Source organism: Epinephelus lanceolatus, chromosome 10 (genome assembly GCF_041903045.1).
Source record: "Epinephelus lanceolatus isolate andai-2023 chromosome 10, ASM4190304v1, whole genome shotgun sequence".
Classification (NCBI taxonomy): Eukaryota; Metazoa; Chordata; class Actinopteri; order Perciformes; family Serranidae; genus Epinephelus; species Epinephelus lanceolatus.
In genome coordinates this window covers 16,181,115-16,201,784 of record NC_135743.1, presented here as the reverse complement: position 1 = coordinate 16,201,784, position 20,670 = coordinate 16,181,115, and the positions used below count along the sequence as shown (strand labels likewise).

Genomic DNA, 20,670 nt, shown 5'->3' with positions numbered 1-20,670 from the left:
GGAAGGCCGAACGAACTCAGTTGCCCGCACGACGAGGGGCTTCGACTCGTTACCGTAATCTGTAGGGTATTGGCATCCGTCGATATTTAAGAATGCACTAAATTTGTTTTCGCATTGCATCTATCAAAGCTCAGTCGCCACTTTATATTATCTCTAATTGTAGGGAAATTATACCAATCGATTAGTCATTCAAGTAGTCACCAGACAATAGATATTTTCAATATAATCCGTTTTATTTGTGTATTTACGGTAACGTCCGTGGAACTCAACCAACGGCTTCCTCTCGCGGCTACATGCAAGTATTACAACTCATGGATAATAATCAACATCTTCTCGCGTCAGTTAGTTCACTATTTTACATTTATATTGATTTAAACTAACAAAATAACCTGTCGGAGGCGTTTACAAGGATCAGTAATGGATATATAATGTAAAATGACAGCTTCTGTTTTCCTCAAACGGGAGGAAACTTTCTGGATGGCACTCTCCTTCACTCCCCAAATATTTCCGTAGTCCCTCCTCTTCTCCCAACTCAGTCTCCTCCAAAGGGTTTGTTTCTCGGACCATGGCGCTACTCTCTGTTCATTTCACTGTATACGTGGCGTTTCATTTTGTCATCCTAGCACTGCTAAATGTTACCTCAGGAACCCCGAGTGGAGGCAGCACCAATGTTTTGGCTCTGCTGCAGCCGTACGATCTGTTGTATTACAGCGGAGTACGCTCATACTTTGGTGGGGAGTGGGCGAAGGCTGCAGAGCTGCTGGAGAAAGCCATCGTGACCAAGGAATCACTGCTCACAGCCCGCAGACAGTGTCATGATGAGTGTGTGGCAGCGGGGAAAGAGGCATTCAGTAAACTGGGTAAGTTATGATATATTAAATACTGCATGTGTAGAGAGAGGTGTAGTGATTAGGTGTTCAATGGTGGAGTCAGTAGTGTGCCAAAACTATTGTTATAGTCTTGTTACAGTGGTTGTTAGTAATTACTTAATCTACATGGGCAATGATTAATTTAATTCATGTTTGCATGGTACAATTCAAAGCTCATGCACAGTCAATAACAAGAGTCACAACTCATGTTTACTTGTAACTCCTTAGATAATGGCCTTAGTGTGTACATTAGTTGTCAGCACAGCAGTTCGACCATAGTGATTTTTCCCTTTCTCAGATTTGTTTTCTTAATTTTTTTAAAGGCCTAAAGAAAAGTTGAAAATATTCCTCAGGAAAAAATAATAATGAAATAGAAAGCTGTATTTTCTTTTAAATCCCTTTAATCATCTTGTGAGCTATCATATGTATCTTGGGAACCACTGATGTGTGCACTGAATACAGTTGTTTTATAAATGAATAAAAACACAAGGTACCACATATACCTGTTTTTCTTTACTTTATTATAGTGTTATAATAGCTATAATAGTAGTATGCCTAGCAGTTAGAAGGCCTGGGCAATATGGAGAAAATAAAATATCAAGATATTTCTGATCAAATACCTTGATACTGATAATGCAACAATATTGTAGGGTTTACTATTGGTGCTTTCACAAAACATGAAATGAGATTCTTAACAAATAATCAACGGTAATGTGGATGTAATGACAAAGTGGGTAAAGGGAATAATAAAACAGCTAGAGTGGTCTGGTAAGTAACAAAAATCACATCACTTTATTGTAATGCAGCCTTCAAAAACTGGAAAAGACGACACTTGCAATATTATAATAAAAAAATGTCTCTGCCTCTGTTTGGGAATTTTGCCACATGTGACTTTATCTTAAGATGACTTCTTCCAACTACAAAAGCAGTTATTGGCCACAAATTTAATTCAACACATCATCGGCATTCAGCCCACTGATGTGAAGGAATCCACTGCAGCAACAAGTGTCCTCGGGTCATTATTCTGTGGGTCAAAACCATTTAAACCTATCAAAACTTGTCCAAGTAGGCTAATTACATTTCAGAAACACAGTATTTTAGGCTAACTACACAATGACATGCATGCTACAATGACCTCTTTTGTTGTTGTTGTTTTTTTTTTTTGACAAAAATACTGTCACATACTGCATATATTTCAGTGAAATATCATGAAAGTATGGAAAAATTGGTTCCACCCAAGCCTAAGACGGACAATGTTCAATTGTGTTTTTCACTCCTCAAAATGGTCTCTGTTTTCTGTATTGTTAGACTCTGAGGAGGGGAGCCTGTGGGATCTCTGGACCTTGGATTGGGTGCAGCAGAAAGCTGAATGTTTGAAGTTCTGTATGGGACGCTCTGTCACACCTGTAGGGCAGCTCCCTGTTTCCTCTGACATAGAATATGAATTCAGCACTCGCAACCCGTACAACTTCCTGCAGGTCACATACTACAAGGTAAGCTATTCTTTAGGCAGCCATAAAGATTAATATCATACTAAGAATTAATTTATAATTACTGCTGACAGACGTACATATTATCTTAATTCAAAGTGGCATTCAGAGGCACACAGCTCAATGTCTATGCTGTGATCTCTAATTCTATTTATTCTCTCTTCTTCCTGCATATCAGTTGGAAAAGTTGCAGAAGGCAGCATCAGCAGCTCATACCTACTTTGTGGCCAACCCCAGTCACCTAGAGATGAGGAACAACATTGAGAAGTACAGACGGATGAAAGGAGTGACCGAGGACGCCTTCCAGGACAGAGAAGTTGGAAATGAGAAACACTGGGTGAGGAGGGAGGGATGGTGTCTTTGTAAAGGAGAGGGGAATAAAGTTAGGTAAGGGGCTCACAAGTTTATATGCCTTAAGTGCGTCATTTTATTGGGATGAACAGGGCTGACATATTGGGTCAACAAATAGGAGCGATCGGACAGTCTTCTCTGCTGCACAGAAATACTTTGGAGATGTGAGTGTGGAAAGACAGCCATGGCCTGAGGGACTGAATTCCTCTCTCTCACCGCCACTGTCTCTTTTCCAAACATGTACTCCAACCTTGGCTTTATTTATTAAAGACTTCTGCCAGAGCTACTCAGTGTGTCTATCAAACACTCTTGATATAACATGACTAGGCTTGTTAAAAAAATACACTTGCACGATGTGTCCATCAAGCCTACATTTTTACTGGTAAGCCCGGTAGCATCCTTTTTTTTAATCTAACTATGTGTTATTCTCTCTCTACATGTCATCAAACCCAGGTCCTGTATGATACTGCACTTCAGTATGAGGCCTCCACTGACTGGGTGCAAGCAACACAGAACTGGAAAGCATGTGTGAATGAAACACTGCGTCAGACAGACGAGTGCAGGGTGCAGTGTGAGGTGGCCTCCCAACGGCTGCCAGAGGACAGGGGTGTGGACAGCGTTGATGGCGTTTTCGAGAAGGCTGCAGGTATATCCAAAAACAACAACAAATATTAGGTTAACTGGGGCCTCTAAACTGCCGATAGGTGTGAATGTGATTGTGAATGGTTGTGTGTCAGCCCTGTGATAGTCTGGCGACCTCACCAGGGTGTACCCCATCTCTCACCAAATGTCAGCTGAGATAGGCTCCAGCCTCCCGTGAGCCTGAAAAGGATAAGTGGCTGTGGATAATGAAAAACAAAGGCCTCAAAACTAATGGCTGACTTTTCTGCTTTCACTGAGACAGATCAAGAACACAAAGTACACATTTTCACTATTTTTCTTTTGCTTCTAGCACTTTCCCTCTCGCTGCTCTCGTGCCGGCAGTCCTGTGTGACTCAGGTGGCCACAAGACCAGGAAGGATTTCTGCTCAGGAGGACTTCCTGCCCACACAGCTGGAGCATCTGCACATTGCACAGTTCAAAGGTCAGGGTTCGGAGATTATTTAAGATCATCCAGTGTTATCATACAGTGTATGAGATTCTTCCTCTGAATTTCCAGACTGTAATTTTTGAACCCTTAAATGCCTCTCCTCCACATTTTGAATCCCTGCTTCCCCACAGCTGGTGATATTAGTGGAGCAGTGCAGACACTTCGCTCTCTTCTCCTGTTTTACCCCTCTGACAAGGACTCCTTAGAGAACCTGCAGCTCTACTTTGAGACACTAGGTGGAGACACAGAGTCACATGGCATACACCCTGCTCAGGTACACTCAATAGCCATGACATTTAAATCACCACTATGGTGGTAACAAACCAAGTTCCTTTAATGTTTTTATGTCATGTCATGCATGTCAGACGTGCAGGTTTTAAATGTATATTTTATTTTATTAATGCTGATGACATGTTTGTGTGCGTCTGTCACACAGGAGATTGTCACATACATTAGTCACGCTGTAGAGGAGAAGAAGCTTCTGTATTTTGGTGTGGAGAACTTTGACTTCACTTTCACTGACCCAGTAAGTAGTCAGGCAAATGTACTCTATTCTGATCAACAGAATTATATTCGTAACTTTAACAATTACTTTCCATTCAGGATCTTTGGACTCCAGAAGATATTGTACCTGAATCACTGAGAGATAAATGGAGGTGAGAAAGACAGAAAGAAATCCATTCTGTGCCAAGAGCTTCAGTAAAATGCAATGAGATGTCAACTCAGTATTGTTTCACTTTCAGAGCTGAAAAGGAGAAAATAAATGACAAAATGAAAGAGGGAGAGCAGACGGAGGAGGTGGACGACAGTGGATTCTTTGCAGGTGAGACAATCAGTTCCGCCTCTTGTTTCAGTCTGCAGCAGTTTACATTTACCACTTTCCTCTCTCATCCTTTTTGATTTGACCTCTTCAGGTGGTCCAATCCGTCAGGTGGGTGTGACCATCACCATGGAGGACCAGCTTCTGAACGGGACCAATCGTGTAGTACTCGACGGAGTCATGACCGAGAAGGAGTGTGGCAGAATACTACATCTAGCAAAAGTAAGTTCAGGTTTTTAAAGAGTCATGCCTTCTTAAACAGAAACAGGAACACGCACCCATCATTTCATCTTGTCTCTGATAGGCTGCAGCGACTGCTGGAGATGGGTACCGTGGACGACGGTCTCCACACACGCCTCATGAGATGTTTGAGGGCCTGACTGTTCTCAAGGCTTTAAAGGTTGGTGAACAGGAGAAAATGGGGACGGAAATATGATGAGTTTTTGAGTGAGCGTGAATGACCTGTCCTCAGAATTACTTATCTAAATGTGAAGTAATGAAAGAACCAAACATCATATATTATCTTTGTGTGCAGTGATAATGTCATGCTTTAATATAATTCATGATATTGGTATTTTTCTAACATTATCTTTTCTCTCAGTTTGCTCAGGAAGGCATGGTGAACCAATCAGATGCCCGGCTGCTACATGAGCTGGGCGAGAGAGTCAGAGACCTGCTGCACTCCTACTTCAGGAGCCCTACGGGACTTTTCATCTCTTTCACACACCTGGTCTGCCGCAGTGCTATCACAGGTGATACCATTATTACCCATAACTCTCTTTAGAGAGACTGTTATTACTTGCTATAACTAATGAATAGAGTTGACTGTGTAAAACTGGAACAACTAGTCCTTCACTAGTTGTTATACTGGGAACTTAAATGTGTTCCTGTTGGTATGTACACTGTAAAACTGTTTGTTTGATTTTGTATCTTAGGTGACCAGGAGGGCAGGCTGGACCTGTCTCACCCTGTCCATGTTGACAACTGTCTCCTTGAGCCAGAGACCAATCAGTGCTGGAGGGAACCTCCAGCGTTTGTGCACAGAGACCTCAGGTACACAAAAATAATCAGCACAGTAAGAAGCAGGGAAAACATGACAGCCAAAAAGAGAATTTGTATTAGGAATGCTATGTAAAACCATATCAACAAAATTTTAATCAAATATTTAAAATCAAGTCTAGCAGCAACAGAAGAAGAAGCATTAAAGAGTTCAATTTAACTTAGTTTGTATAGATTGTAATGGTTGTTTATATGATTTAACAACCTGTTTCTCTCACAGTGCCATCCTCTACCTGAATGACGACTTTGATGGCGGCGAATTGTTCTTCACTAAAAGGGATGCCAAGACAGTGACAGTAAGTCACTTTTCCACCTTAATACTAGGTTCAATCTGAGCTCACTCCCCTTAACCTCTTCCCTCTTCCTCCATGTCTCCAGGCTCGAGTAAAACCCAGCTGCGGTCGACTGGTGGGCTTCTCCTCAGGTCCTGTGAATCCACATGGTGTTACTGCAGTGACCAGCGGCCGGAGGTGCACGCTGGCCCTCTGGTTCACAAAGGAGAAGCTCTATAGGGACATGGTGAGCATTATGACACACGGCAGTGACCTCCACCTCAGGTCGGACTTTTCGCTTAGAGTCATGTGGTCTTTATTGTCGTGACACTGGTGTTGGATAACAAGACCAGATGGGGTGTGATGCAAATCTGGTGGTTGGTTTCGGCCTCTGCTCATACCACATCAGTGATCTGTAGGTTTACCATATATGTGAAGACAAATCGTTCAGTTGCCATATAATTTTATAAACCAAGCATGTTTAAGAATTAGAATTTGAAGCATTTCAATCAGTTCAGTCATCATGTGGGAGTCACATTTTGCAGAAAAAGCTGTAGTGTCTCCCATTGCAAAAGTAACAGAAATACCAAGAGCTCCTCTAAAGAGTGGCTTTTTATTATTCAAGCCAAAAATGAATTATGAAATAGTTAGATTAGCTTACCCAGTCAAGTGCTGGCATACGTTTAACATCATGCAGGCTGTCTAACTCAGAGCTGTCAAGCATACGGCCTGCAGCCAGGAACCAGCCTGCCAAACAGTCCAATCTGGCCCACTGGATGACTTTGCACACCTAATATTGATGCACTTGTAAGGGCTAAGAGGTGCCAGGTTTCAGGAGTGAGTTAAACACTGCTTCATGTAAAATGCTGCTTCAATGGCTTTTTCGCCCTGACCAGAATACAGTTCTCTGTAAAAACAATGAATACTTATTGTGGTCATATTTAAAGATACTGACTATTGTGCAGAATGTTGTCAAACAGCAGCTTCAGTACAAAAACATCTGTATCAGTCGTCTATCTTAGGCCTTAACAGTCACTAAATAGTCATAAATTAGAATTGATGACACTTTTAAGGTGTCATTAAAAACATTAAATTTAAGTGTCTGATACCTGTAGACACCCTGTTTTAGAATGTACTTGTACTTCTTAATACAAAAAGAAAGGGAAAAATTTGGAGCTGTTGTTATTTATAGGTTATTATGCAATGTTCTATTGGTCCAGCCCACTTGAGATCAATTTGTATTTTGCCCTTGAACTAAAACGAGTAGGACAACCCTGGGCTAACTCATCTTCCCAGTGACCCTGTGCAACTTTAAAAATAAGAAACACATTCCTCCTCTTAAAAAATGACACACTGAATTTACAAGCAATAAAACACACACTTGCTCCAACCTTACTTGGTCTGGTATGATCAGCATCTTACTCTGACTACTGTTACATAAGCTTACATAGATTTGCTGTATAGCTGACATTACTGAGAGAGTTTGCTGACTTTTAGTCTTCTCTACTTGTGCTACTGTTACCTTTTAATGTTTGCCATTATCCTGCAGTTGTCACTGTTGGCGCCAGTGGCTGGTGTTCAGCCAAAGCTACATAAACTCACTTTGACAGAGGAGAACCACATTGTGTTAGCAGAGCCTCCTAGAGTCATATGTTCCCCAGTTCAATATCCACTTAATATAACATATTAAGGAGACATTTCAATGGGTTTCATGTTCTCAGAAATATTTTTCCCAGGTCAGATGTTCAGTGTATATTTCTGTGGGCCAGTATGCTGAAATCACCCACCTACAGCTTATAGTCTACTGATGTCATACTCTTTGAAACCTAAGCCCTCAGATTTGTGAGCAAAACTGTTTGTTTTACTTTACACATTTATTTCTCCACAGTGGCTGAATGGATTTCTACCATTTAAACCACAGTGTCTATATCTGCTCATTTTTTTGCAATTCGAACAGTGAAAATAGCCACAACCAGTCTCTTATAATGTTTCAACAAGAGACACATGCTCAAAACTCAACACAAGTCTAGACTAGGCCCTTGGGAACACAGAGCTGACCCCAGGTCCCTATTATTTTCACGTACCACAGTAACAGTATTGTACTACATTATAGTACCAAATCAGTATATTTATCTGACATCGCTCTGTTTTTTTTTCTCTCCCTCAGGAGCGAGAGGAGGCAGAGGCCCTGTGGGCTGCAGATGGACAGAGTGTGATGAAAAAGGACGCGGAGAAAAAAGAGGGCGGCGCCAACCCGGCCAGGAACGCTCGGAGCCAAGCACCAAAGGAGAGGAGCAAAGCAAGAGGCAGGGTGATGGGGGGCAAAGATGAGCTGTGAGAGCCCTAACAAACCTGACAGACTGAAACAAAACAAACTGGAATACATTTTTATCTGTGTTCACTCTAGTGGACCAGTTCTCCAACCCAAAACAGGAACTTTACACCAACCATGAACACATGTTTTTTTTCAGTTTTTGGCCTCACAGTCACACTCTTCATCTTGTTGCCTTTTTATGTAAAGCTGCTTGTTTGTATATACTGTATTTAAACTGTATATGGGGAAATATGGTCCTTTCCTCTCTCTAATGCAGCTCTACAGACCTCCCTTTAAAAATGAAGAGAATAAAAGAAGAAATAAATGTGACTCTACCAATGTTGCATGAGTACTATACCACATAAAAGCAGAGAGAGGACAGAAAGGTTCAAGCAAGGCTGTATAAACTACTAAATGATTACCTATTCCTGTCTGTTAAGAGTAGAAGCATGTGATAAGATGCGCAATTAGACAGAAACACAGCAGTAGGAAGCTATAAAAGTAGTTACATTAGTGCAGAAACTACAGTTTGAGGCAGTAAGAGGGAGAAAAGGGAACAGAGAGAGGGAGGGAGAGGTGCACACGGAAAAAAAGGATAGAAATAGAGAGATTACCGTTAATCCCTCATAAATGAGTGCATTTGTTTATGAAGCTTAAAAATCTCCCATTTAGAATATGGAATAGTAATCCAACGAGAGATCATTTAATCATTCACGTCCAGCGGAGTGACACTCGGCCACCCACTTCCATCTTATCCCTCCCATTACAACCAGTGCCTCCTTATCAGCCCCCTCCTCCGCTTTCATCCAGTGCATTAGGTACCGAATCAAGCACTGTTTACGGCCCATATTAACACTCTCACTCCCCCCTGTGTCATAATCCCCTGCTGCTGCAGAATTGGGTCGGCAGGCCTGTTTAATGGAGCCTTGGTTTTAACCTTTTCCCTCCCTCACGCGCTGAAACCATGCAGCACCCTAAAAGTCTGTTTTAATCTCCTCTAAAGTAGGTGTTATGTCTATATAATGCATCCTAGATATCCTCACACTAAGCACCCTGGCTGTCTACTGCTCTAATTACACACTTGGCAGGAGAGCATGAAATTTACAGCTGTATGATGTCATATTTCCATATTGTACGTGATTAGTAGAAATTATGTAAGGCCTGGCAGCGTAGTTATAAAACTGAAATCACAGCATCCTGTTGTCATTATAACTGAGTGCTGCTGTGCGTAGTGAGTGGTTGACATGATCACTCATCCGTTATGTTGCATTTCACGTATTAACTGCTCCACTATTTGTGGCCCAAACAAGTCATTAAGAGTCTGCTCTTCCTGTGTGATGCTACATTTTTAGGTGTAATCATAACATGAGACTCAATGGGAGGATTAAAATTCATGAATAGTTGTTTGTGACTGACCGATATGGCGTTTAATCCTGTCACCTCTCCCCTCCTCACTCCACTCACTTACACCCCATCTATTCAGAGCAAGGTTAAAGGGACAATTCACCCCACAAGCTTACTTGTAGTGCTGTTTATCAGTCTAGATTGTTTTGGTGTGAGTCGCCGAGTATTGGAGATGTCAGCCGTAGAGATGTCGGCCTTCTCTCAAATATGATGGAACTAGATGGCACTCGGCTTGTTGGGCTCAAAGCGCCAAAATAAAATACAATTGAAAAACTCAGCATCAATGTCTCTTTCCAGAAATCATGGCCAGGTTCCTCAAGATAATCCACAGACCTGGTTGTGAGCAGTTTCATGTAGGAACTATTTTCTTTCTACCAAACTACGCAAGATGCAAGCGCAAGATGTAAACATTACTGGCGTCCTCATCAGCTTAGCTACAACGTTAGCTAGCTCAGTGGTGCTAGGTGAGCTCGCAGTAGATGCACGCTTCCTTCTTTGCGATGATATGGTTGGCAGGTGTAGCTCTGTAATAAGAAGTGATGCACCGATCCAGCTTTTTCAGTTTCAATACTAATCCCGATGCTGTGGCTTTGAGTATTAGCCGATACCCGATAACGATCCGATACCATGGTTGACCTAAAAAGCTATATACCGTTACATGTAGAACAGAAAAGACTAGAGGCATCAGGCATTGATGACTACACAGCAATGATGAACTATTTATTTTTAACAAAAATAAACAATTGTGCAACAGCAGCTGAAATAGTGTAAAATACCTCCACACAGCAAATTCTCTCCTTTGCTCCATGACGTATGATGTAGCTCGCGTAGCAATAGATTTAAAGGGAAAGGATCGCCTCAGGTATAGGTTGCATTTTCCGATACTTGATCCATCTATTTTGATGATGTTGGCATGGCGCCATGGTGGTGCAGTGGTTAGCATTGTCGCCTCACAGTAAGAGGGTTCCTGGTTCGGACTTGAGGTGGAGGTTCAAATACCAGGGTGGGGGAGCCCTTCTGTGTGGAGTTTGCATGTCAGCGTGGGCTTTCTCCGGGTGCTCCAACTTCCTCCCACAGTCCAAAGACATGCAGGTTAACTGATAACTATAAATTGTCCATAGGTGTGAATATGAGCATGAATGGTTGTCTGTCTCTATGTGTCAGCCCTGTGATAGTCTGGCAACCTGTCCAGGGTGTACCCTGCCACTTGTCCAATGTCAGTTGGGATAGACTCCAAGCCCCCCCATGACTCCCCAACAGGATAAGCAGTTACAGAAATGAATGAATGAATGTCCCTTAAAAGGTTTAGTGACTCCATCAGGTTTTATAGACCTAAAAAACCCTACTCACCTAACAATGAATTAGCGTCGCTACAAACCTAACATGACTTTAAAAATGCCAAAACAACTAAATCACTGTTAACTTTAATCTAAGCTACTACTAGTAAAAAATAAAATGTTTTATAGTAGGGATAATGCAAGATCAAGACAACACTAGTCTTTAAATAGTAACCCGAAATAACACTATCTCTCTCTCTCTCTCTGTCTTTATCCCGGCCAGTGTCAGTGCGCCTGCTAACAAATCCTTTTCTTTTCCCCTCGCTTTGGTTTTCTGTCGGTTTTACGCTCCATCTCACAGCAGTGCCCTCAGCTCCATTTATCCAAATCCAGGGTCAGCTCAGCCAAAACGGCCGGTCTGCTTCTGTCGTCACTGTGCTCGAGTGAGTGAGTAAAGGTCAACACTTTTAAACTACAGAGCCAAATTTATTCACACTGAAGCATAAAATAAACACTGGAAGTAGGCAATACACACACACACACACACACACACACACACAATGCGAGGCTTTTGCAGTGTGTGTAGAAAACTATAAGAAGTTCATACTGTGTATGAGTCACAATGGTGTTGTTTAATCATCCTTATCTTACTACAGTAAGGGTTTGCACAGAAAGTATTAATGTATATCTGATTTTTGGAGGAAACATTCCTTTACTTTTGCATTCCTACAGGTAGGTCAAAGGTCACGATCAGCTACAGCAGCATCCCGGGCTCTAGTGAGAATTCACAGCCTGTTTCATTTCATTTAAATGTGTTTTGCTTGGTTTTCTATCTAATGGAAGCCAAGAACAGTTGTGTTTGCAATGTTTTTAATGCCATTATGTTGAGATCGTGACTTAATTATTTTTTTTAATCGAGAAACTAGCTTTGTTATCTTGAGATAATGAGATAAACAACCCGTCGTCATAAGAAAACAAAAGGTCAAAGGTCACTGAAAAGCAAGAGGCAGAATTAACTCCAGTGTACCAAACAACTACAGATATCAGCAATATGCCTCACTCATATTTTGTAAACTGTATACTTCTTGGTCGCATTGGATGGGGCAGATTTATTAACATTGTTAACGTGGTCATAGCTTGTCTCACCGTGTTTGTTCACAGCAAACTACCACTATGTATTCTAGACACATTGCACATGATACAGTAAGTAAACACAGTTGCTGACTCCTTCTGCGGACCGTCAAAAGATCAATGTGAAAACTTTAGAAAGAAAGGGAATGAAGGGAAATTTAAACATTACAATGAAAAAGGGTTTCGGTATCTTACTCAATGCCACTTCAGCAGCTGATTGAAGGGGCCCTATCCCAGGCCTTTTGGGTTAAATGCGGCCGCCAGACTCACAGAGCCACCATTTAGCCTGAGGATAGTCAGCGTAAGCTGCGCTGTTTCATAACTAACAGGTTATTTGCTTTGTTAGATAATGCGCAACACCAGTAGGTTGCACACTTTCTAACAGGCAATGGTGAAAATTAAAAGAGGAAACTTCAGGTTTCAGTATTTGTTTTATACTAATGTCCCACCGGAGCAGAACTTGAGCAAACTAGGGAGGTTTTGGGGCGAGACAGGGGGCCACTCATGTGTGACATTAAGTCAAAATAAAGAGAGAAGATTGTATTTTGACACAGCTAGTTACAGTAGCAGATGTCCTGTATGCTGTAAGTTTGTGTCCATGCCTGTTGGTACTGTTTACGTACAAGGAATGAACCAGAAAGACCTCTCTCCCTGATCCTGCAGTTACTCTCTGTACCACCACTGTACCCTGTCTGATCTCTGCTCTGCCAATCTCCTTCTCTGCCCATAAACTTTCTAAAATTAGCTTTAACTTGGGTTTACAAAACACAAACCCTCCTGCCAGTCATAGATCTTTTACCTCAGCACCATAAAAAGCCATGTTCACAGGTCCTCTATTTATCTCCCCCCCCCCTCCCCTCCATGATTTCCATCTCTCGGTTTTTGATACAGATTCACCCCAGCTTATGTCTTATGACCCCATAACCACGCTCTGCACCTTGTTTGGTTTCCCCCACTGTCTCCTCTCCCTTTCTGTCTCTTTTTACCCCCCCCCACCCCATCCCATTCCCCCCCCCCCACCCCTCTTTTCTGTCCATCCCAGGGTTTATCCCCTCATCACTGATCTCCCTTCATCCCTCCAATCCTCATCTGTTCCTCATAGGAGCAGTGGAGAGAGTGAGTGACGGAGGAATATCCCGCTGTGTGTGATACCAAAAGTGAATGAGCGGGAGAAAGTGTAGCAACAGGCGGGTTGAACTTATGACAACGACCAGAGGGAGACCGCTGGAGGAAGAGTGAGTAAAGATCTACCAAATCACGTTGAGAGGAGTCTCCTGCTTGGTGAGTGGATGGTCAGATGTTGCTGTTTACATATTTTGTTCTTGGTAGTTGTGAAGTTGTGACGTGCTGGATCACATTCAAAGGGTCAGATGAACAATTTGAATCAAGACTGAAAAGACTATCACCACCAACATCTTTAATAAGGACTTTCTTGGGTGTCCTTAAACTTAAATGTAAAAAAAATGTTCATTCCCAAGTTAAAAAGTTGCTGATTTTTAAAAATGCAGCACGCTAACAATATGATCTGATCTTACAGTGTGGACGATGTACATCAGAAAAACATTTAGATATCAAATGTGGAGAACAAAATTATATCGACTCACACTGAAAGCACATACATGCATTTTATTGTGGTCATGGCTCACACACCACAGAGGGATTTACATGGGATCAGCATACAGCGCTGGTTTTGTCGTGTGGATTGATAATCTGACAAAAAGCGAATATCCCTTTTGTCGTCTGACTCTTAATGCTGTCAGACATAATCTGTAAGATAAAAGTTGTTTGTGTGAATGTATCATGCGTGGTGTGAAATTTAAAACTCAAAGTGTTACATTTTATTTTGAAAATACTGAGCGTCTACAGTTTTAAGCAAACAGGAAATGGTTGTCTCTATTATAGTATATTTAATTTTATGTTGATGTCTGCTGTAATGTTGTACAGTAAGGTTGGAGGGGTATACTGGTTTCACAGTAGACAGTGGTTTGACAATTGACAGTTATCGCACTGTGTATATTTGCTTGTCTATGGTATGGACAAACAATGCAACCTGAGGAAGAATGTCACCTGTGTGTGTGCGTCTCCTGTCCTCATCAACTGCCATCAGTCTTTTAACACGTACTTCCATGAAAAAAATGGTGTCAAGTTCCAGTTATTATAAAGACCTTGTTCAACCAAAGAAACCCTTCTGTTTTAATTCCTGTAAAGGCCACTGTAACTGATAATGATGATCAAAACATTGTGTAATACCGTGAAATTACCAAATTTTCTGAGACAGTTATTGTACCTTTAAGATCTCATACCGTTGCAACCCTATAGTACAGTTTAAGGAATCTGATGATGGATAAAATAGGTATATCTGTTTTGGGCTGCAACTAAATACCTGACAAAAACTGAATGCAAAAATCACACAAAAATACAATATTATCATAAATCAATCCTGGTCAGTGATTTACAACACTGTCCAAAGCAGCCTTATACATCCAGAGATACTGTATGGTTAGCTATCACAGTCACAGAATCTTTGTGGTACACAAATTTATTCACGTATCGTCATATCGCTCAAATCTAGTACAGATGCAGTGTGTCGGTTTAGTGTCACGAGCTGTGAAGAATACAGGAAATAAAAGAATCTACCACACAAATTAAGATCTTGTTTTGCAAGTTGGACCAAGAATGCACTTGTAACAAGTCAGGAGCTCTCAGCTGAGGTCATAGGTGTCGATTTTGGTGGGACACAGGGGGCATTTCCCCCTTGAGAATTATGACATGTGCATTTGTCACCCCCCAATAGAAACATGAAAGCAGAGGACTTTTATTTTGACGGAATTAAAGACATTTCCATCGTAAATTGATGCAGGAAAGGAACAATTGGTGCATTAAAGTTCACCAGAGTGTAGAAAGTTAAGTGTTGGATGCTGATGAAACCTACGCCCTTGCCTGAGTTAAAGATGCAAACAGTCACCGATCAGACTCAAGTTCATAGGCCCAGTCACACCAAAAACACTCCACCTGCCACAGCCTCACACTCTCACAACTCTCTCTGCTGTCCTCCCCCTCCCTCATTCTCATCCCACTATCAGGCCCCCCCCCCCCCCCCCCCCCCCCCCCCCCACACACACACACACACACACCCCTTTCTCCATCTCTTATCCAGATGCAAAGAGCAGTCAGTAATCGGATGAGAGCAGATTTGATTCAAAAGGCTTCCCTTTAAAATCTCAGCCAGTAGGATTTAAAACTCACTCTCCTGTCTCGCCTCTTACCCACCACCCTCCCCTCCCCTCCTCCACTCCCCTCCTCTCCCTCTGCTGCCTCGTCTCTCTGGCTGTGTTAATGCACTTCACTATCCAGGAAGCCCTAGCAGTCATTTAATCACATGGAACAATGGCAGGGTCCCAGGAACAGAATGGCAAAAGGGTAATAGCACGACTAAAACACTCAAGCATTCATTACAACACTCATTATCGAAGCAATTTACCATCTGGAACAAATGCCTAAAATCCCCTGCTACCAACCTCAGGGACAATGTAGTCATCAGCAGTTTGAGGCAGGACACCCATACAGTAGCTGCTCAAGTGTTGGGAGCACAGCACTACTATAAAGGCCATAAATCAGCACTCTAATTGTATTTTAACACGTTTCAGGCCAGCCCTCCATTCACTTAAACATTACTGATAGATAAGGGATAGAGCACAGAGTGGCAAACAATTAAGGCAAATCTCTTTCTTTTACAGAGTCACACCCTCCTTCCCTTCCTCTCCTTTTCACTTCAAACAAATTAGAGGCAAATCCACTTGGTCATGTGTTTTGACAGGGGCACTCATTCAAATAGTGAAAGAGAGAAAGAGATTGCTGCAGGGACGCATACGATAAGATCAACGCAAGTATTCCCTCCTATCAGTTTTCAAGGTAAGATAAAAGGACATAGCATCACAGCATTTAAAGAGAGAAAAGACGTTTGTGATACCTGCACGTGTAGAAGGAGGGTGTTGTTGTTGTAGTTGGGGTTTGTTATATTGTACTGCTTTAGCATGAAGTCACTGACATATCTCGTCGCTCAGTCAGCTCCGTGACTCTGCCTTTTCCACTTGTGCCTTGATTGCATTTGTCACACTGTATGAGTTTGTCCATTAGGTGATTGGTCGACTGCTAAACATTACTCATTTAATCATGACATTACCAAATTCAATAGCCATCAACATTAGGTGAGAGCTCACTGGAGTGTTAAATGGCTCAAACCACCTGTCATCGCTGTCGCGGTGAGTTTGTCGACAAGTGAGAGCCGAGAGCCAACACACACTGGTGACATTGTTACAGGACATTCTGGTTTGTGTGTACATTCAGGGTGAGGATGTGTGCTCTCGAGAAGTATCACATCATCTGAAGAGCAAATACTTTGGCTGCTAATGTCAAGCTTGAATATTCATGCAGTCTGCGTGTGTTTGTGTGCATGACTGCGTGTGTAGGTGTGTTCTATGGGTTTGTGTGCACGCTCTTGCCTGTTTATGAAAGTTTGCAAAGTAGACGAGGGCCAGTTTGACTTGCAAAATAGCACTTACTTGGAGACTGGAGCAAGGGAGGATTACTAATCGTGCAGGTGGCTGCAGGTAAAATTCCAGCATTAAGTATTTGTACAGGGAATGCTGCTACATGAAGATAAATGAGAAGATTGCAGCTATTTTCTTGAAAGATTTCTTGGTAACTTAATTCTATTTCCACTCTCTCCCCACCCCTCTTCTTCTTCTTCTTCTTCTTCTTCTTTTCAGGATTATCTGCTTTCCTGCCATCACACCCTGTCTCCATCGGTGACAGTGCCTAACAACCATCGCCATGGGTGAAATGGAGCAATTGCGAAAGGAGGCAGACAATCTCAAAGACCAGATCACTGTCAGTAGGCCCATGTGGCCGTCCACATTATTTATCATTATGTGGCTTTGCTTGTCACTATGACCTGAAGATATATTATTCATAACCACATCTTTGATCAATACTGGCAGTAACCTGACTACCTGTGTCTGCGTCTGCTCCCCAGGCAGCTCGTAAGGCGGTGCAGGACACCACGCTGCAAGAAGCCGCAGCTGGGATCAATGTGGTGGGGCGGGTCCAGCTGAAGACCAGGAAAACACTAAGGGGTCACCTTGCAAAGATCTACGCCATGCACTGGGGCACTGACTCCACGTAAATACACAGCACACATACACAAATTAAAAGAGCACCTGCTGTTTTTATTTCACAGCCAAGATCTTGATAAATTTGGCTCAAAATTAGAGTGAGGAGAGCCAATTACGGCAAATTCTAATAGGTGAAATAGATTTCTGAAGTATACTTTTAACTGGATTTATTAAGAGGAACATGCCTGGTGTTGATTTTTCAGCTTATGTGTCTCCTTATTTCTCTGTCTCCATCTTTGTTTTTCAATCACTATCATTGTTACGCTACCAGGCTGTGTGTCAGCGCCTCACAAGATGGAAAACTCATCGTGTGGGACAGCATCACGACCAACAAGGTAGGAGAGAGCAAATGATGCGTGTATCATGATGACAGTGATGGCAGATGAGAGCAAAAGTACACCATCAGAAGACATGAATTTGCATTCCCAGCTTAGACTGGGCTAGCAGTATCTGAGGTCAAAACTTTGGCATGTATCATCACACTCACACACATCAAAATACACATATTCACATGTAACCTCACTGTTTAAAACCCCTGAAAAATTGGACCTCACATCTTACTCTGAAACAGTAAATATCAGTGACTAAATAAGTAACGCTCAAAATTTAAAATACATCTTAAAGAGAAATCTCCAATGTCATATAACCCTTTTTTCTAACTTTGCCAGACATTAGTGTGTTCCTGCAGGACGCTGTTGCTGATGCTAATAACCTGATGTAAAAACATGTTTTCAGAGCCTTTAGGTGTTTGTGGCGTACATTCAGATTCAGTGTTTACTATTTAGTTCCAGTACTTGAAGACAAGAGTTTTACCTGTCTTCCTTTGTGTGTCCCCAGGTGAATGCCATCCCTCTCAAGTCATCGTGGGTGATGACTTGTGCCTACGCACCCTCGGGGAACTTAGTGGCTTGTGGTGGTCTGGACAACATGTGCTCCATCTACAACCTCAAGGGCAAGGATGGGAACGTCAAGGTCATGCGCGAGTTGGCGGCACACACAGGTACTTTAGGACGACACAGCTCGGGAGTTAAATCACTTGAAGTCACTGATGTTCTTACCTTGGACTTGTGCCCTCCTTTTGTTCGCTTCTCATATGGTATTTCTTCGGTTGCCCAGGTTACCTGTCCTGCTGTCGTTTCCTCAGTGACAGTGAGATCATCACCAGCTCTGGAGACTGCACTTGGTAAGAATACAGTGTGGTTAACCAAACTCGAAAGCACAGTACCGCTTTTCTCTCTGTAGTGAAAACAGAAATTAATATTGTCTTTGGTCTGTCTCCTTCCAGCGTACTATGGGACATCGAGACAGGGACCCAGAAGACCGTCTTTGCAGGACACCAGGGAGACTGCATGTCCCTGGCCGTGTCCCCAGACTTCAAGTTTTTCATCTCGGGGGCGTGTGACTTCACGGCCAAGCTGTGGGACATCAGGGAGGCCACATGCAGACAGACTTTTGGAGGCCACGAGAGTGACATCAACGCAATCGGGGTGAGGATGAGGAGGGTGCCCACCAGCTCTGCTTTAATATTTTGGCCCAAAGGAGGCCCAGTTTCTAATCACTTCTCTTTCTTGCAGTTCTTTCCTAATGGGAATGCAGTGATAACAGGGTCGGATGATGCCACCTGTAAGCTGTACGACCTGCGAGCCGATCAGGACCTCATTACCTACCAGGACTCCAGCATCATGTGCGGGGTGACCTCCCTGGCCCCCTCCCTGTCTGGACGCCTGTTGCTGGCTGGCTATGACGACTTCAACGTCAACATCTGGGACACACTTAAATCTGAGAGAGTGGGTGAGTACGGGTGGAAAATAGACACGATAGAGTGAAACTTATTTCAAAGCATCTGAGGTGGAGTGCTCCACAGCTGAGTCATTTTATACTTTGCTTAGCTTACGTCATCTTTGTCCTTCTGTGCTGTGGTCCAGGAGTGCTGGCTGGTCACGACAACAGAGTGAGCTGTATCGGAGTGTCCTCAGACGGGATGGCGTGTTGCACAGGATCCTGGGACAGCTTCCTCAAGATATGGAACTGAGGCTGCTCCTCACCAGTGAGCACAGAGAGAGAGAGTATCTGCCTGGGAGAAAGTGAAGAAGATAAAAAAAAAAAAGAAATTGGAGTTTGAGGGAGGGGATGAGGGACGAGGAGCCACATAGGGTGAGAAGAGGGTATTTTAATTGTGCCAAGTCCTATCTAATGTTGGAGAGGGGTTGTAATGTGAAGATTTTTCTCCCCTCACGTCGCGCTCTCACCTTTCTTCTCACGTTATGGGGGAATTTAAGGGGTGGGACGAAGGGCGGGGGTCTCAGTAACAGATCATTCCTCTTAATAGTTTATTATATTGCGGTTAAAATAACAATATGCACATTTATCGCAGCAATTCAGAGGTCACCCAATGAGAACAGTTGCCAAATGGAAATGGTAGCACACTGGATGAGATAGAATTGTGTCAAGTTACAGCCTGTGTAGGTTCACACTAGCTATACTAATATGCTGTGTTTTATATCAATGCATAAGTTATGTCATGAGTAATATGAGCATTTGCTTTTTTTTTTGTTTCAGACTGTTGTTTGTTCTTAGTTTTGGTAGATTCCCTAGATGCTTACATTTTCTTTCTTTTCATTTTCTAAGTTTAATTAAAATGGAGTTTTAGTTTGCAGATTAGTGTTTGAGTTGTTTTGTATGTGATTGGACAATTATTTACCAGGATTTGGGGTCTTATCATTTGGCCTAACCCCTTCCCCACTGTAGCCAGACCTGAAAAGTGCTTTGGGTTAAACTGTTGAACTGGCAGATGGGATAATAAAATGGTTTTCATGGTTCACTAAGCACTTACAAAAACAAAGAGAGATGACCCCATTTGTCTCAGGACAGGAGGACTTTTTGTATGAGTGTTACACGGATGATAACGGCTATTGTGTGCATGTGAGCAATACATCTGAATCTGTATGTGACTGCTTACCTTTTCCTCTGCGTGGTACGAGTTTAACTTGAAGGACAGTTTGTGTACATACAGAAAAAATGTTTAAGTTCTCTCTAGAAGTTGGACTGCCTCTTTTCCAACACTGGATACACACTGTGCAAAGTAAAGCAATACTACCTTTCTTAAAGACTGTCTAATAAACATGGGATTCTGCATTAACACAAGTCTGTAGTGGTAATTTATGACATGCTGACTTCAGTTATGTTGTTTTTAACATGTCCATAATTAAATCCCACTGGATATTGAGTGAGGCACAAACCAATTGTTTCCAACCTTTTTCTTTAAGGGACCCCTCTTCTATCATTAAGTAAACTGACGACCCCTGACTAATGGACATTTTTATAGTATATTTAATGCTTTACAAAATAAAAACAGAAAAACTCATTAACTGTACAGTTAACCCAAATAATAACCGCAATAACTTCAGGAAGTTTGTGTA

General features: G+C 42.3%; 2 protein-coding genes across 4 annotated transcripts; both read left to right on the top strand.

Annotated features, from left to right (window-relative positions):
• The first annotated feature begins 418 nt into the window (after positions 1 to 418).
• Positions 419 to 8,600, top strand: p3h3 (prolyl 3-hydroxylase 3). Its single transcript, XM_033639891.2, has 16 exons — positions 419 to 860; positions 2,178 to 2,362; positions 2,538 to 2,696; positions 3,164 to 3,356; positions 3,663 to 3,794; positions 3,932 to 4,074; positions 4,237 to 4,326; positions 4,404 to 4,456; positions 4,544 to 4,623; positions 4,715 to 4,842; positions 4,925 to 5,020; positions 5,222 to 5,372; positions 5,556 to 5,673; positions 5,900 to 5,975; positions 6,058 to 6,198; positions 8,119 to 8,600. The coding sequence occupies exons 1-16, from the start codon at positions 566 to 568 to the stop codon at positions 8,287 to 8,289; spliced, it is 2,211 nt and encodes a 736-aa protein (XP_033495782.2). The 5' UTR covers positions 419 to 565; the 3' UTR covers positions 8,290 to 8,600.
• A 4,564-nt stretch (positions 8,601 to 13,164) lies between these two features.
• gnb3a (guanine nucleotide binding protein (G protein), beta polypeptide 3a) lies at positions 13,165 to 20,395 on the top strand. 3 transcript variants are annotated; one of them, XM_033639710.2, is made up of 9 exons: positions 13,165 to 13,358; positions 16,847 to 16,967; positions 17,113 to 17,258; positions 17,523 to 17,586; positions 18,089 to 18,251; positions 18,368 to 18,434; positions 18,537 to 18,738; positions 18,826 to 19,042; positions 19,177 to 20,395. In XM_033639710.2, exons 2-9 carry the CDS (start codon positions 16,911 to 16,913, stop codon positions 19,281 to 19,283), a joined length of 1,023 nt encoding a protein of 340 aa, XP_033495601.1. In that variant the 5' UTR covers positions 13,165 to 13,358; positions 16,847 to 16,910; the 3' UTR covers positions 19,284 to 20,395. The 3 variants fall into 3 exon arrangements, with proteins under 3 accessions (XP_033495601.1, XP_033495602.1, XP_033495600.1); XM_033639711.2 differs by lacking the exon at positions 13,165 to 13,358 and adding an exon at positions 15,863 to 15,989; XM_033639709.2 differs by lacking the exon at positions 13,165 to 13,358 and adding an exon at positions 16,531 to 16,687.
• Positions 20,396 to 20,670: the final 275 nt, after the last annotated feature.

Excerpts from the sequence above, each read along its gene's own strand:
- p3h3 (XM_033639891.2), top strand. The coding sequence starts at position 566 with ATGGCGCTACTCTCTGTTCATTTCACTGTATACGTGGCGTTTCATTTT. Across the intron at positions 5,373-5,555 it reads CTGCCGCAGTGCTATCACAG|GTGACCAGGAGGGCAGGCTG; the intron begins GTGATACCATTA and ends TTTGTATCTTAG. Across the intron at positions 5,976-6,057 it reads GGGATGCCAAGACAGTGACA|GCTCGAGTAAAACCCAGCTG; the intron begins GTAAGTCACTTT and ends CCATGTCTCCAG.
- gnb3a (XM_033639710.2), top strand. The coding sequence starts at position 16,911 with ATGGGTGAAATGGAGCAATTGCGAAAGGAGGCAGACAATCTCAAAGAC. Across the intron at positions 17,259-17,522 it reads CACTGGGGCACTGACTCCAC|GCTGTGTGTCAGCGCCTCAC; the intron begins GTAAATACACAG and ends TTACGCTACCAG. Across the intron at positions 18,435-18,536 it reads AGCTCTGGAGACTGCACTTG|CGTACTATGGGACATCGAGA; the intron begins GTAAGAATACAG and ends GTCTCCTTCCAG.